This window comes from Sebastes umbrosus, chromosome 20, assembly GCF_015220745.1.
Source record: "Sebastes umbrosus isolate fSebUmb1 chromosome 20, fSebUmb1.pri, whole genome shotgun sequence".
In the NCBI taxonomy this organism is placed as follows: domain Eukaryota; kingdom Metazoa; phylum Chordata; class Actinopteri; order Perciformes; family Sebastidae; genus Sebastes; species Sebastes umbrosus.
In genome coordinates, this window is record NC_051288.1 from 25,685,810 (window position 1) to 25,703,292 (window position 17,483).

At 40.9% G+C, this 17,483-nt stretch overlaps 1 protein-coding gene and 1 long non-coding RNA gene across 4 annotated transcripts in view; one reads left to right on the forward strand and one right to left on the reverse strand.

Annotated features, from left to right (window-relative positions):
• Nucleotides 1-17,483, forward strand: part of LOC119479041 — a 130,026-nt gene that overhangs the window by 22,424 nt on the left and 90,119 nt on the right. The window lies entirely within an intron of this gene.
• On the reverse strand, nucleotides 7,705-13,669 carry kcnj2a (potassium inwardly rectifying channel subfamily J member 2a). 2 transcript variants are annotated; one of them, XM_037754195.1, is made up of 2 exons: nucleotides 13,503-13,669; nucleotides 7,705-10,919 (listed from the first exon to the last, which is right to left on the reverse strand). In XM_037754195.1, exon 2 carries the CDS (start codon nucleotides 10,682-10,684, stop codon nucleotides 9,401-9,403), a length of 1,284 nt encoding a protein of 427 aa, XP_037610123.1. In that variant the 5' UTR covers nucleotides 10,685-10,919; nucleotides 13,503-13,669; the 3' UTR covers nucleotides 7,705-9,400. The 2 variants fall into 2 exon arrangements, with proteins under 2 accessions (XP_037610123.1, XP_037610122.1); XM_037754194.1 differs by having other exon boundaries at nucleotides 7,705-10,922.

A 17,483-nucleotide genomic window follows, 5' to 3' on the forward strand; every position in this document is an offset into this window, starting at 1 on the left:
CAAAAGCTGCGTCAGTGGTTGCTGTGAACAGTTGAATGTTATTTCTGTAAGTCGACTTTCAGAACTCATCCACACTTCTGTGGTAGTTTTCCTGTTGCTGATTTTCTGGCTCTTTTTCTTGTTTAAATATTTGGTCTATAAAATGTCAGATAGTAGAGAAAAACGTGTTATTAATTGATTTCCAATAATAAATATAGACATACATTTACATAAAGCAGCATATTTGTCCACTCTCATGTTGATAAGAGTATGAAATACTCGACAAATCTCCCTTTAAAGTACATTTAGAACAGATACAAAATGTGCGTTTAATGTGCGATTAATCGTGATTAACTAAGGACAATCTTGCAATACTTGATGTCCGTGTATCGATACAATATTGCCACGCAAAATATCAGGATACTATGCTGTATGGATCTCTTTCCCTACCCCTAATAAATATATAAAAACAGGGTTTGATTTCATGAAAAGCTCACTAGGAATTGAACTTAAAAGGAGGAACGATTGCACGCAAGGTTTCTCAAGGTCAAAGCTAGAACTCAGACATACAAACGTCCCTATTTATTACTCTAAATGATCCATTACCATGTAAAGAGGTTCCTCCAGCACTGTGGGCCAGTTATCAGGCTTTTGAATCCGACTAAACACCAGAACTCTCCAGTAGAATCGGATCATCCAATGTGACGCTGCATGAGATCCGGATATCGCTGTGTTTTGGTACCACATGGTTGATGTGCTCTGCTCTCCACAGCAGACAAATCAGAGAGCAGAAAGTCTGCTCTCTGATTTGATTTGTCCAACGTGTCTTGCTCTATAAAAAGACCAAGTGAGGCCGGATTGAATTAACAAAATGATTCGGCCATGTAATGATGATGGTGATGAGAACGCTTCCTAATTGGCTGTTACAGTGTGTGTGTGTGTGTGTGTGTGTGTGTGTGTGTGGTTATCAGCGGGATGAGGCAGCAGAGATCTCTGTTCCAGGTGTATTAACCCCGTAATGTGTACTGGTCGCCCTGTGAAGCATTGTCACCCTGTTGTGGTTCGCCACAAAAGACCAAATGACCCCGCTGTCACGCTGCTACATCACAGCGCCGCTCACATCTCTCACATTCTTTGGCTTTTTTGCCAACCTGACATTCTGGTGGGCGTTTGATGGGCGGATAATAGGAGGATCAGAACTGGAATTTGTTGAACAAACTGTGGTGCTTTGACTCGGAAACCTTTATTGTGAGTCCACAGAGTCCCTAATGCTGCATTCTTCACGCAGGTGAAGCAAATGGAAAATGGTTTTTAACACTTTTATTACTCATTTCATGTGGTGTGAAATTATTAAAGGAGAAGGAAAATGAAAAGTCTCTGAAAAAATAATCTTCTGATTAGAAATATGAGCTGTGTTTGATACCATTCACCAGCTCACAATATGCAGAACTGATTTTATTTTGTTACTTCAGAAGTATCGCAGGTACTGGGGATCAGGGCTTGAGACTAACTGCGTCCCATCGTCCTGAGGACGATAGAAAATTTCCCTGATAATGCTACATTATGAACAACAAATTTGTGTTGAAATCAGCATAAGCGCTAGTTAGCGTTAGCAGCACAGTCCTGCTTGGGTAAATAACGAATAACAGCTTATGTATGGACGTTGCATTGTGTGACGTGCGTTCAAGCTTTATTCAGTTAAAATGAGTACTGGGCGAAGGGAACTTATAACGTTATTATGTTGTGTTCAAATGTAATCTTGTAAAATTTTGTTTTTGGCAAGAAGCATTAGGCTGATCATCATGAATTAATAATAAATTTGCACAAAAAAAAAAACAGTATTCAAACGAGATGGCGACAGCTTAAAGCCAAGATGGCGATGGCTTAAAACCCAGATGGCGACGACCAATAGAAACCAAGATGGCGACAGCCTAAAACCAAGGTGGCGACAACTTAAAACCAAGGTGGCGACAACTTAAAACCAAGATGGCGATGGCCTAAAACCAAGATGGCAAAAAGCAGTTTAATACAGGAAAGAAGAAGTTAGATATCCTGTATTCATATTTTGGTTCTACTGATAAAGACAGACCTTTGTCAGCATTGATTTGGTGATTTGCGGATCAAAAGATACCGAGACGTCGGGCTAAAATCAGGCTAGAGTTTCTCTTTTTTAAATGATTCCATATGATCATTGTTTCAGAGTTGATACAGTTCAATACAACTTCAGCCGGATTTTAACCTTGATGATGACCTAGAAACCATTCAGAGTTAGAATCCGGTTTAGACACATGCGTCATGTCTCCCTGCTCGTTGTCTTATGGGGCTCATAACAAATCCCAGTCGACCTACTGTCGTGTTTCTGAAACTGTCCTCGTCTGTCAGGAGGCTAATCTCTGCCGCACAGCTCGGAGCTAAATATGAGGACAACCCCAATCCGTCAAACCGTACGGCCTCCCCGCCGGGCTCAGGTTGCAGCGAGTGGCTGCACCTAACGTGACCCTCCCCACCCTCCCAGTGTTCCGTTGACCTCGGCTACCGGCACCGCTAGCAAGGTCAAGGTTAGACTGCATGTGCCGGGTCAAATGTAGGTCTAATCCTGTAACAGTAAGCTAAACGGACCAAAATGATCTCTGAGCTATGCTCGGCATTCCTTCAAGTTATATTGAGAAGTATTTGGTTCATTAGCTGATCCCAGACGGGTTTGTTTCAAACATTAGCACAGTTACTTTTTTAGAATCCTGAAAATAATTACGCTGATTCATATTTTCAAACATCTTGAAGAAAAATTAAAGCGACGGTCATACTAGCTCGTCGTGAAGGAGGTTAAATAACGCTCCAAACTTATGATAAATTTTGGCGAGGAAAAACTGTCATGTCCATTTTCAAAGGGGTCCCTTGACCTCTGACCTCCAGATCAGTGAATGTAAATGGGTTCTATGGGTACCCACGAGCCTCCCCTCTACAGACATGCCCACTTTATGATAATCACATGCAGTTTGGGGCAAGTCATAGTCAAGTCAGCACACTGACACACTGACAGCTGTTGTTGCAAGCTAACCTCTACAGCATAGCAGTTACCCAAGAATCCTGCAGGAGGATCTGAAAAAGACTGGCTGCTTTGCTAATAAGAATTCCAATAATGAGAAGGAAATGTAATGAATGCAGAAGAGGTTACGGTTCAGGAGAAGACGATTATGTGCCGTGTGATGACAGGGGTTTTGTCTCCGTCGGTGACGGTGTTTGGCGTCCCATCAAAGACGGGTCAACAGCAGCTGGCAGAGCTTCAAAGTGAGAGGTAGCGAGGCGTTTGAGGTCCAGTGGACGGTCAGCCCCGCGGAAAATTCCACCGCCTCTCTGCAGGCCTGCGTGGCTGAGATACACAGCAACATGCTGCTTTATTATTATTATTATTATTGAAAGGAGTTCAAGTGTTTCTGGCTCAGCGGATTACTGTCAATTCTACATCCAGTGTTTGGGGTGTTTGTAATATTAGTTATTAGACATTTTAAGATATTTAAAATAATAATAAAGCACTCAAAGTGTCTGCCGAGGCAGTAAAAAACTCTAAATTACACATTTTGCTAAAAGAAAATGTTTATAAATGTTTGATCTACATCTGAATCTGCATCAAAATACTGCTGCTGAAATCATCATTATCGTCATTGATTAATTAATTAGTTAACTGACAGAAAATTAATAAAATGTTTTGTAGGGCTGCCCCCCTCTTAGTCAATAGTTGGTTAGTTATTTTTTATGCTTTTTTCATGCTGAATGACTTATTTCTGAGAAACATCTGAGCTCATCTCTGGTAAACTCCAGATTTAAAGTGGTGCTTTTGTGTGATTCTTTGCGGAGAAACTCAGTTTAACAGATCCGTTGATTAAATCAACTAATCCATTAGTCGACAAAATCGATACGGTGTTCCTTTGTTCGAGGACAGCCCTAATGTTTTGATTACTGATTATTTTTGTCATTTCTCAGTTTAAAAAATATCAAAAAACGTTGATCATTTAATCTGCCAGACAACTACACGCAGTACCGGCTAAAAGCTGGCATATGCCGGCTAACGTTCCCAGATGATACCTGATAATATCCCGATATGATGGTCTTATTGTTGTGGAAAGTATTGCGTACACAATGACTTTCCAAATTGACCTAATGAGGCTCCAAATCCACGATTTAATTTTAAGGTCACAATTTGATTTTCGATTTAAACATGCCATTGTTGGACTATGGAGTCTTGATTTGTAAAGATCAACAGATCACTGGTTTTATGCTCTTTTATACTGTCATTTACACTTTCAAATTGTTCTTTAAAAAGAAAACTGAACTCCCTTTTTAATTAGAAAGTGTTTCAAAAATTAGACTACAACAGTCTACAATATATAAAGCTGCATTTTTTCAATATCAGTATCCGAGTGACCCACCTCAGTACGTAGTCATTACAAAAACACAACAGAAATCCTTCTGCAGTGCTTTACACGTGTGCTGTAATCTACAAAAATACAGTTGTGTCCAGCTATATATTTCCTTTGTAGGCGAGTAGTCGGGGGGCGGAGAGAAAAATGAAAACAAATCAACGATCTTGCTTTTGATTTCGATGGTCGAGATCAGAAGCTAACTTTGATCGATTTCTGATTTGAAATGGAAATCGTGACTCCTCCAATGTACATCATGATATTGCATTGGTAAGTCATAATTTCTTCACTTGGTCCAGATGGGTAATAACTTGGTAAACTGGCCGAGTCATCCAGATTAGTTTGATTCTGTATTCATTACTGTACAGAAGTGTCTGAGCCGCGTCGAGCCGTCCACCTTTTGTGGCGATGGTTATCTCTGCTGGCTGAGCGGGGGTCCGTGTGAAGCAGGAAGACACAGCGAAGATCACAGGTCTGGACCAGAGCTCAGCCCGTTTGAACGTCAGGTTCCCAGAAGCTTCAATAAAAAAACAGTTGTTCCGGTTATAGTTCAGATTGTGTTTATGTTTCAGGTCCACGCTCTCTTCACTCCGATATTGTTGTTGTCTCCAAATTATAGTCTGAACCGGGCTCAATCAGCTGTTGAGCACGAGGTATAAAACACAAATAAATAGTGATAAAAAAACAGTCTGATACTTGATATGTGAGGGGTTTACACAGGAATAATGGAAGCTGGCCTAACATTTAGCTTTGGATGTTTACTCCGCTGATATACACTGTTATTGTTTTCATAAACAGGGAGTGAGCAGAGCTGCACAATAGAAACACACTCGTTCACCTACAGAGCCGCAGCGCTGCAACAATGTGCCACTATTCTTCCTTTCGGACAGGAAGTCACTTCAATGTGCCTTTCCTGGTCGCAACTTTAAATTAATAATTCAATAAATAAATGTAGTGTTAAATGGTGAGACCGGAAAGTAACTCCTTACTTTCCCACCGTGCAGCGTCGCCTCACAAACTGGTGAAAAAAACGCTTCTGTTTACAGTAAAATAAATAAATGAGGTGAATATCTTCTACGCCACCATATTTGTATTTTTCTACATGCTCGAGTTATGTATTTTCTAGGGCTGTCATTCAATTAAAATGTTTAATCAGACATTTTGTATCTGTTTAAAATGTACCTTAAAGGGAGATTTGTCAAGTATTTAATCCTCTTATCAACATGGGAGTGGACAAATATGCTGCTTTATGCAAATGTATGTATATATTTATTATTGGAAATCATTTAACAACACAAAACAATGACAGATATTGTCCATAAACCCTCACAGGTACTGCATTTAGCATAAAACAATATGCTCCAATCATAACATGGCAAACTGCAGCCCAACAGGCAACAACAGCTGTCAGTGTGTCAGTGTGCTGACTCGACTATGACTTGCCCCAAACTGCATGTGATTATCATAAAGTGGGCATGTCTGTAAAGGGGAGACTCGTGGGTACCCATAGAACCCATTTACATTCACATATCTGGAGGTCAGAGGTCAAGGGACCCCTTTGAAAATGGCCACGACAGTTTTTCCTCGCCAAGATTTAGCGTAACTCCGTAGCGTAACTCCGTAGCGTAACTCCGCAGCGTAACTCCGTAGCGTTATTTAACCTCCTTCGCAACAAGCTAGTATGACATGGTTGGTACCAATGGATTCTTTAAGTTTTCTAGTTTCATATGATACCAGTATCTTCACTCTAGCTTTAAAACTGAGCCGCTACAACCTCCGAAAGATTGGCAGTCCGTCGGATTTTTAAGAGGTCAATTAAAAATCGCAAGTTGCGTTAATACGTTAAAGAAATTAGTGGCGAGGTCAGAGGTCAAGGGACCCATTGACGTTAACTTCTATTTAATCCTGTACTGTTGTGGTTCACAGCGTGTTTTTAAATTAGGTCTCATAAAGGAAATATGATGAAACACAGATCCTGATTATAATAAGCAACTGAAACAACCCCGACTCATTTTCTCTCTCTTCCCGTTTCAAAGTGATCGAGATGAATCAGACACATAACTGCTTTATGTCAGACACACACACACACACACACACACACACACACACAGACACACACACACACACACACGGAGGCATCACGTTCAAAGCTCCAGCAGTTGACATTAGCGTCAGTCTTCCTTAATGCTAAACCGAGGAATTTTCCATTGAGGTTGACGTCCAGTGTTTTTTTTTTTAATGTCTGTGCAGTTGAAGAGAAGACGTTGATCTGCGGGCGGCGAAATGTTGCCAGCATGAGAAAAAAACTCTCTCTCTGCTTTCTAAGAACTCATAAATGAGAGCAGATTACAATAAAATCCTAAAGTTAAACAATTACTTTGAATAAATTGATTACAAAATGCGTCTTGGATGAAATGTTTGTGTTTCAACAAATGCAATTAAACCTGCAGTAGGCAGAATATTTTTGGCATCATTGGGCAAAAAATTCCATAATAACCTTTCAGCATATTGTAATTCAAGTGTTCTGAGATAAAACTAGACTTCTGAACCTCCTCATGGCTCTGTTTTCAGGCCAAGATAGGAGACTTTGATAAATAACAGGTTGAAGATACTGGCATCATATGAAACTAGAAAACTTAATGAATCCATCGGTACCAACCATGTATCGTAATCGTGAAGGAGGTTAAATAACGCTATAAACTTACGCTAAATTTTGGTGAGCAAAACCTGGGATGTCCATTTTCAAAGGGGTCCCTTGACCTCTGACCTCCAGATCAGTGAATGTAAATGGGTTCTATGGGTACCCACGAGTCTCCCCTTTACAGACATGCCCACTTTATGATAATCACATGCAGTTTGGGGCAAGTCATAGTCAAGTCAGCACACTGACACACTGACAGCTGTTGTTGCCTGTTGGGCTGCAGTTTGCCATGTTATGATTGGAGCATATTGTTTTATGCTAAATGCAGTACCTGTGAGGGTTTCTGGACAATATCTGTCATTGTTTTGTGTTGTTAATTGATTTCCAATAATAAATATATACATACATTTGCATAAAGCAGCATATTTGCCCACTCCCATGTTGATAAGAGTATTTAATACTTGACAAATCTCCGTTTAAGGTACATTTCGAACAGATAAAATATGTGCGATTAATCACAATCAACTATGGACAATCATGCGATTAATAACGATTAAATATTTTAATCGACTGACAGCCCTAAAAATTATTAAATGTTATATTTAAAATAATTAAACATCCTCAAAAATGAATGAAAATGTCGTCACAAGCCACACAGCATGATTCTGATTGTCCACTGACATTTTATTGAAAAAAGAACAATATAATATCATGTACAATAATAATAATAATAATAATAATAATAATAATAATAATATTAATACAAAAATCTGTACATTCCGTGGTTTTGCAGTACATTAGGAAGACTGATACAAAATAACTGCAACAGGGAGGGAGGTATTTACACATGTTGGCGGCCGAGTGGCCTTCAGTCACTGGTTTTTCTTTAAAAAAACAAAACAAAGATTCAGGATATAAATTTGTATTGATGCAAACTCTTGTGCAGAACACCTTCATATGCCGGGTTACAGTACGTGTGGCTTCTTCAAATCTTACATTCTCAAGTGAAACAAAAGCTTTACAGCAGGGAATGAAAACTGTTGATAATGAAACAAGCTGATTTGTTTAAAAAGGGAACGTGGCGTTGAAAATGTTTTACTTGGATTTGATATTTTTTGCAAGAAAAGTTTTTTTTTTGACCATCTCCAATCATAACAGCGTATCAGATTCAGACGTTATAAAAGGAGATGTACTTCTTTCATCACATTCCACTTCATATATTTCATAACCTTTTTAAAAGCTAGTTTGGCTTTAAAAATCAACTTTTTGGTTTCAAGCTGACGCCTAAAAATCCCCCGAAACATCAGTGAGTTATTGTTTTAGTTTCCTGTCCTCTGCAGTAAAGCCTTTGACACTTTGATTTATACATCTTCCCCTTTTTGACTTTCCAGATTAAGGCTTGATGAGGTGGCTCAAGATAAAGATGATCGACGTAAAAAAAGAAAAAAAAAGAAACTGTACACACATTCTTTAAAAACAAACCTTAGTAAAACTTCCTAAACGTTCTCTGTACCAAAACTAAGCAGGTGTTGTTTTTAAGAAACACATAACTATGATAATAATACTCTTTGGTATTTATTTATCAACCGTAAAAAAAAAGAAAAGAAAAAGAAGAAGCAACATCATAGCAGCACTTTTAAGAACATTCAGATTCTCATATTATCCCGGTCTCTCGTTAAATTAATGATTTATTTCTGTCAGTTTGATTTAATACTCCCCTGCTCCATCTCTGGATGTGAGCAGGCATGTTTCTATCAGTCTGACCAGCTATGAACAGTCTCTCAGATCAAGAACTGCAAAGGAGAAAGCAGAAAATCAGTGCTGTCAAGTCAGAGGAAATCAAAGTTTTGCATACAGAAAGTTTGTTGGTGCAGTTTATTTTTGATGTCTGCGATGAGACCAGCTCGTGAACAAATACTCGACTTGTACCTTCTTTGTTCCAGACATCTACGTGTACTCTTTGGTTCTATGAGAAGGCACAACTTGCACTATTTTCTAGCAGCACTTGAGAACATCTTCTAACTATAAAAACCACCTTTGTTCATGCCGGACAGAGAAACTGAGACATGCCTCCCCAACAACAACCTCCTTCCTCTTGCAGTCACCAGACACACATTCATGGGGACTTCATGGAGAATTCTTCCTGCAATATGCACATAGTTCATAGTGCTGTGTGTTCGTTATACTGTATGTAGTCAAAGTTCAAGCAGACTCTTACATACACAGTCCTAAACTTCGCCGCCTCCCACAGCAGTACCGTTCGGCTCGTCCTCTACCCACGGCCCGGCTCGGCTCGTTGTGCCTTTCGGAGCAGAGAGGTGATTTTAGAAAATCCCTCACACGAGGTCTGAGGTCTGAACAGTCATATTTCGGACTCTCGTCTCAGAGGCCGGGGCTCCAGCGGCACCGTGGCTGGGCTGTGCTCGGTCTCTGAGATGTTGTCCGTCTGGGTGCCGTCGGGCCCAACGCTGCCCCCGTTCCCCTCGTCCGTGTCCTCTTTGTTCTCCAGCGCCATCTCGTTCTCGTAGCAGAAGGAGTTGGAGTTTGAGAGGATGTATTTTTTCTCCGCGAGGTCTCTGGCGCTGCACAGGGGGGTGCTCGGCACCTCGTATGTCTTATGGAAGCAGGAATAGTCCACCTTGTAGTAGTTCTTCTCCTCGAAGAGCACGGGCTCGAACCGATGGCCCCAGAGGATCTCGCCGGAGACGTAGGAGCTGCGGCACTGCGTGGTCATGGCGGTCGCCTCCACCATGCCCTCCAGGATGACCACGATTTCAAACTCGGAGTTCTCCAGGTCCTGTTTGCTCTTGTCGTAGAAGGGGCTGGCTTCGTTGATCTCGTGGACGATGGTGATGGGGGAGACCAGGAAGATGCGGTCGACTCCGCTGTCGAAGCCCACATTTATGTCCATCTGGTCGAGGGGGATGTACTCCCCCTCCGCTGTCGTCCGGGATTTTAGAAGTTGCGCCCGCACGTGTGCCTCGACCAGGTGGCTCTTCCTTAAGTTCCCCACGCGCCACATCAGGCAGAGCTTGTTGTCCCTCATGGCCACTGTGGCATTATGGCTGAAAACCAAAGTCTCATTCCTCTTCTTGGGTTTTGCCATCTTTGCCATGACGGCGCCAATGATGAAGGCGTCAATAATGCAGCCCACGATGCTTTGGAAAACCACCATGAAGACCGCGACAGGGCACTCATCCGTCACGTATCTGTAGCCGTAGCCAATAGTCGTTTGGGTCTCGATGGAGAACAGGAAGGCAGCGGTGAAGCTGCTCACGTTGGAGACGCACTTCTGGGCGTTATTTTCCAAGTCCCCGTGGAAGATGGCCACCAGCCAGAAGACGCAGCCGAAGAACAGCCACGACAGGAGGAAGGCGAGGCAGAAGATGATGAACATCCACCTCCAGCGGATGTCCACGCACGTCGTGAAGATGTCAGCCAAGTAGCGCTGACCTTTCTCGCTCACGTTGATGAACTGCACGTTGCAGTGACCGTCTTTCTTTACAAATCTGCTTTGCGGCTGGTGCCTCGTGTGCACCTTGCTCTTGCCGTTCCCGTAGCCGTTGGGTACTGCCATAGTGGCAAGCTTCATGCCGTCCTCCTCTGATGACACAATGCTGTAGCGGCTGGCTCGCACGCTTCCCATCACCTCAGTCTGGGAGGGCTGTGCTGCTTCTGCTTTGGAAAACAGTCTGAGTTTCTGGAAGACGCGTTGGAGAAACAGTTTTGAAACACTTTCGGGGGACCAACTCGGAGAGGAAATGGTGACAAAGTGAGGCGGGTCCCTAGGGGTCCTCACTGGTCCCTAGATGGAGTGCAACAAGAGGAGGATGAAGTGGTCACTCCTCTTTCATCAGCTGACTGGAACTCATCAAGGTCATCTGCTGCAAGAAAACAGAGACAGGAGACGTCTGTTAGTCAAACCAGGTCCAGATACATCACATCAACTTTTATATAATCATGTTCAGGGCATTTATTGACAAAAAGATACTTAAAGCAATTACTTATTGAACATGACACGTCAGAACTGATAAGTTCATCAGTGGTGAGCGTGCAGCCTGAGAAAAACCATCCAAATCTTTATACGGTGTGTCTCTCAGTGCCAACAATACTTCACCCAGTTATGACAAACAACAACAGTGATATTTAACCCTCATCCAACATTTCAACTCTCACTGAGAGAGGCCACCCTGTAATTGCACTCAGGTCCCGTTATTGGTCATTTACAAAGTGCTCTTGTTTTTCTTGGCTGCCCTGAGCTGACTCCACCGTTTCTTGCTAGATTGTGGGTTACAGCGTTTCTACAGGATCCCATGAAACTGATGGATGAAGTTAAAAACTTCACATCACATCACACGCTGACTTCTGATTTGTTGCTCTTTTTAAAGCACATTTTCACATGTGATGCTTCTCAGAATCAAAACAGACGGAAGATGTTTTGAACGTGCAGCTTAATTTTGAAGCTCCACACTTTTAACTTTTAAATTTCCAGATGATTAGAATATGATTATGAAGCCGTTTTATCAGTGATCTGACGCAAAGGAAACTTTTTAGAACAGGCAAAGTTTCTAAATGACATGTCAGCCTCGTAGGTTTAGTGGTCTGTTATTTAAAGAAGCTGTAAAGTGTGAGCTTGTGCAGAAATGATGCACAGCTTGTTGACTCTCAGAGAGCCCTCAGGGGTTTTCTTCTCTATGCTGCAATAATGGCCGTCCTGTGAGGATTCTCCTGGCACCACTAAAACACCTCTCATTAGTTTCGGCTGTCCTGGCAACAAAGTCTAAATCGACCTGCGGCGGTCTCACCGTGTTATCTTTATTTTTTGTGAGGATGGATTTCTGTCTGGGGGTTAAATATGAGACGCTTGTGGTGAAAACTATGAAGTTCTCCAGGCCTGGAGGTCCAGAATCACATACTGCATATATACATACATATATACAGCAGCTGCAGGTCACAGAGTCCTACTGCTGATTCACAACTGTTCTATACAATTAGTCTGCAAGCCTTTTACACACACAGCACACCACATAAACCTGCACAGCTCCAAAACAACTATATCCAAATAGCATCTAATGTGCATGCACAGATGATCGAACTAATGAGGATGCTGTGTTGCTAAGCAATGCGGCATCTTTTTTTTAAGATGATGTAAACATTTCAATAAACCAAATCTGCACTTTTGTTTGAAAATGAAAGAGAGAATTCCCTAAATAAATAACGCAATAATAATACTTTAAAATGTCATTATTATAGTTGTATAGAAGCAGTGTTACTAGACAGTATGTGACTGTTAGGAGACAGGCAGAGCTGCTCTCAGAATGCACCAAATGCCAGCGACAAATGTTAACAGGTGCTGGGGGGAAAAGGCTTCTGGTGCAAATCGTCATCCACACACACACAACTCACACTGAGAGACTCATGCACGTTTCATGCACAACTCCATCACACATAAGGACTAAAATAAGATAGAAACAAGAAGAAATATGAGCACACTGTAAACTATCTCTGTTAATTTACAGCAGGATTTCAACAGTATTAACCTGTTATTGCTAAAAACAGTGCTCTACTGTTAATACAAAAGAAAACCTGTTACATTAATAACTGAACTATAATGCATTCTTAAAAAACATCACTTTACTGCTGATCAACTGTCTAAAGTATCATCAGTAACAGTTTCATGCAGTATTTGTTGAATTCTGGGACCTGATCTGCTCATGTGAGGCTTGTACATTGTACATGATTGTAAAATCAGTGAATTAGCTTTATTGTTCTTCACTCACATGTTGTTCTGGTTTCATTCTGTGCTTGTAGCCAGCTAGAGATATCTATTAGCTATAGATAGTCTATTATAGCCTTTTTCCTAACAAGTGCCTTTAATTGTATTTAGTGTGACTATTGCTATGTCTGTAACCTGCTAAGTCTATTCATCTAGGCAACAAATAATGTATGTAAAAAATACAACCTAAATAGTGCATTAAAACAAATCAGTAAGATAAAAGAAAGGTGGAAAAACAGCTATATAATGTATCTTTATACAGTAAATTAACAGTAAAATACTGTGAAATTAATAAAGTTCAAACTGTATTTTTCATTTACAGTATAAAGCTGTAAATTTCAGCGACAGTATAATAATGTTAATTTTACAGTAACATAAAGGCAACCCTGCTGCCAGTTCTTTACTGTTACTTTACTGGGAAATGCTTAACAGTGCATGCACGTTTCATGCCCAACTCCATCAAACATAAGGACTCCTTTTAAAACGCTAAAATAAGATAGAAACGAGAAGAAATATGAGCAGAAGTCGTGCGTAAAAGCCAAGAAGTGTGCGCGTAATGGAGAATAAAGTCAACCGTCACAACTTCATGAGTTTGTTTGCCAACAGATAAACAGCTCTGACATGCATAAAGCATCACATGAAAGCAGAAGAGCAGCTGTAGAATAGAAGCGTCTGGTGTTTCCTCTACCTGTTGCTCATCTGCAGACCTGGTTGATCTTCAGCTCGGTGAAATATAATCCAGACTATCCGCGTCGTTTCGTTTTTTTACGCAGCCGCTTGTTATTTGTTTTGGCCGAACAAGATGAAGTGTGAAACTCTCCTCATATCTCTGGAGGACCGGTCTGGATAATGTGCTTCGCGATGAGTTGCACCAAAGCGTTTTAAACGAGCACGCACCGGCTCGGCACCGCCCACAGATCCGCACCAGGGCCAATGGAGAGGGGAGGGGGAGCACTATGGAACTGTGTGCACAACTATACTGTTTTTACTGTGTCATTTCATGTGTTTGACTGCTGTGTACAGAAACACAACATGCAAGTATGAATGAAAGATTGAAAGACTTTATTTCGAACATAAAATAAATAAAAACAGATACAAAATAATAACTAACAAAACAAGAGGAATAATGTCCGAAAAGGAGTAGGTAGAAGGAAAACTTATATTTCCCTATACCCCTTTCTCACTTCTCCTCTAATAACTCATATATCATAGAATGATAATATAATATAATATATAAACTATCCCAAGTTTATTTACAACCCACATATCCATCCGGAGTTAAAAAGTAGGTATAAACCAACCCTTATCACAACCCTTAACACAACCCTTAACACAACCCTTAACAAAACCATTAACACAACCCTTATCACAACTCTTCCTCAACCATATACCTCCCAAAAATAAGTAATGGAGAGCAATTTGACACTAATTGAGCGATGCCACTTTAATCTCGACCAGGACATGCACTGCACATTATACTGTGTTTTTGTGTCATTTCATGTGTTTGACTGCTGTGTAGGGATGTCACGGTACCAGAAATCTAGTAGTCGATACCAATACCAGTGAATTTAAACGATTCTCGATACCAATGCGATACCACGGTAAAAAAAACAATAAATCCCATGTAATTCAACACACACTCCTTTATTAAAACATTTAAGCATTATAAAAAACAGAGGCATGTAGCCTTTAAGTAATAAATAAAAAGAAATGTCTTAACATTGCAAAACAGAACAGAGGCATGTCGTCTTCAAGTATTTAAAACAAACAATATCGTCTGGATGTCTGCCTCCCTGCAGCTCAACCAAAATAAAAGTGATTACAGGTCAATTTCACGATATACAGTATGTAACATAAATATAATTGTGTGTATCATTTGGTTTCTGATTTGTTTGTTTTTTTGCACTTTTTTGAAACTTTACATATTGATGATCAGTTAATATATTATAAGCTATTTGGAGTAGAACAATGTCCCAAAAAAAGGTGTACACTGCAGGTAAACAACATACTACAATATTTATTTAGTTGCATGTAGCCTCGTGGAAGATATTATATTCACAGTAAAGCCACTAGATGGCGCTGTGGCCTTTTCGGTATCTGAGAGGATGGACGTGAAGTGACTGGTTTTTGCGAATCCACCTCGAACGCAAAGTACTTCCATACCCGACTCTTGCTATTTGTTTTCTCAACGAGTTGAGGCGGAGGTAGCGCTGCAGCAGCTGCCATCTTTCACGCCTTGTGTTGTTGTCTTTTTCCGTGCTGTTACGGCGTTCTTCTTCTTCCTTCATTTCACGGCAGATGAGAACACTTGTAAACGTATACTGCCCCCATTACATCCGGAAGAATCGCATCTCCAGTGCCTCCGCTCCAGTACCAAATGACCATTACAGGCATCGTTCAGTACCTTCGGTACCGAAGAAAACGAGTACCGTCACATTTTTAGAATTTTGGTACCGAGTTGGTACCGAAGTATCGGTTCTCGTGACATCCCTACTGGTGTGTACAGAACACAACATGCAAATCATGGAGAGCAATTTGACACCAATTGAGCGATGCCACGTTAATCTCAACCAGGGGTTAAATAGAAGCGAAAGGAAGGAGGCCAAGGAGTTAAAAATAACGAAACATATAAGAAATGCTTAAATCTGGTTCATGTTACTACTTAATAGATTTATAATAAACATGCAGGTTGCAGATTTAGGTGGTTCAGCTCTGCAAAAAAATTGCCAGAAAGTTTGACAATAAGAAAAGAGAGTGAACTCTATTTATATATAAAAGAGATCCTTTCTCTGCAGAGGCATTCAAACCCTCCCATGAATGTGACTTGTGTCCTCGTCACCACCTGCTGCCGACAGTTTGCGGCCCCATCACCCTCATTTTTGTGATATCCGTGGTTTTTATAGATCTTATTTTTTAATGTGGGCATGGAAAATGTGTTCTGTTGGAAAGAATGACTCACTCAATAAAGGCCTACATGCCTGTATTATGATATGACTGTCTTTCTCCACCAAGCTATCGAGTTGCTTCGGATGTTTAGACTATGCATCTGTTGCCCTGTAATTTTAGGTCAGGCCGTAGCCGTGTTGTCTTAAAGCCATCGACCGAACCGTTCTTCCTGCTTACTAATTCATCAGCAACATTAACCCACAACTGCACGCTGTTCAAACGCCCTTTTCAACTGCTCTTTTTCTTTTTTCAGTCTTATTTTCAGTTGTGGTTATTTATAGCAGCACATATATTTAGCCCAAACCACCTGTGTCAGTGAACTGTGCCCGTTGTGTGTGTGTGTGTGTGTGTGTGTGTGTGTGTGTGTGTGTGTGTGTGTGTGTGTGTGTGTGCGTGTGTGCGTGTGTGTGTGTGTGTGTGTGTGTGCGTGTGTGTGTGTGTGTGTGTGTGTTTGCTTTCTATGCCCAATTTCCAGCAATAAAGAGAGCGATGCATGCAGCAGCAGCCAGTGCTGCGTGTGGACCACAAGGTGGAGAGCTGGAGACTGGAATTAACCAGTGATTGTCTCCCACTGAATCTCAACGTTTCATGCAACTTTCATGCAATATTTAGAGGATGAAGATGAAATATGTAAATGTTATGTAATAACGGTAAAGATATAGTTTTAAGATGTAGACAGTAAGAATTAGGTTTCTACATTTTATCACAAATGAGCCTATTATTAGGCTGTTAGACTAATGAATAGGGCTGTTAGTCGATTAAAATAGTTATTCGCGATTAATTGCACATTTTTTATCTGTTCTAAATGTACCTTAAAGGGAGATTTGTCAAGTATTTAATCCTCTTATCAACATGGGAGTGGACAAATATGCTGCTTTATACAAATGTATGTATATATTTATTATTGTAAATCAATGAACAACACAAAACAATGACAGATATTGTCCAGAAACCCTCACAGGTACTGCATTTAGCATAAAACAATATGCTCAGATCATAACATGGCAAACTGCAGCCCAACAGGCAACAACAGCTGTCAGTGTGTCAGTGTGCTGACTTGACTATGACTTGCCCCAAACTGCATGTGATTATCATAAAGTGGGCATGTCTGTAAAGGGGAGACTCGTGGGTACCCATAGAACCCATTTTCATTCACATATCTGGAGGTCAGAGGTCAAGGGACCCCTTTGAAAATGACTTTGACAGTTTTTCCTCACCAAAATTTATTGTAAGTTCGGAGCGTTATTTAACCTCCTTCACAACAAGCTAGTATGACATGGCTGGTACCGATGGATTCATCAGGTTTTCTAGTTTCATATGATACCATTATCTTCACTCTAGCTTTAAAACTGAGCCCGCTACAACCTAAAACGTTGCGTTAATACTTTAAAGAAATTAGTGGCGCTAAAACGAATTTGCGTTAATGCGTTATTATCGCGTTAACTTCGACAGCTCTACTAATGATATGATGAACATCATGTGTGTGATTCATGGCACAATTCAAACGGGATCAAAACAATATATCTCTCGCCGTTGACTACTGTTCATATTTTTCCCAAAATAAGGTCCCAAGAGGTCAATCGGAAGTGGCGAGACGTCACCTCTCTATACTGTTGAACACCGAGGTGGCGGTTCAGTTTGGGCCGACTGTTGAAAACAGCATAATGAGGTCTGAGCGCCGGGTGACCGGCTCTAGTCTCAGTAACCGGGTCAGAAGCTTGTC

What these genes read in the sequence shown, in the direction of transcription:
- kcnj2a (XM_037754195.1), bottom strand. Translation starts at nt 10,684, where the DNA reads ATGGGAAGCGTGCGAGCCAGCCGCTACAGCATTGTGTCATCAGAGGAG.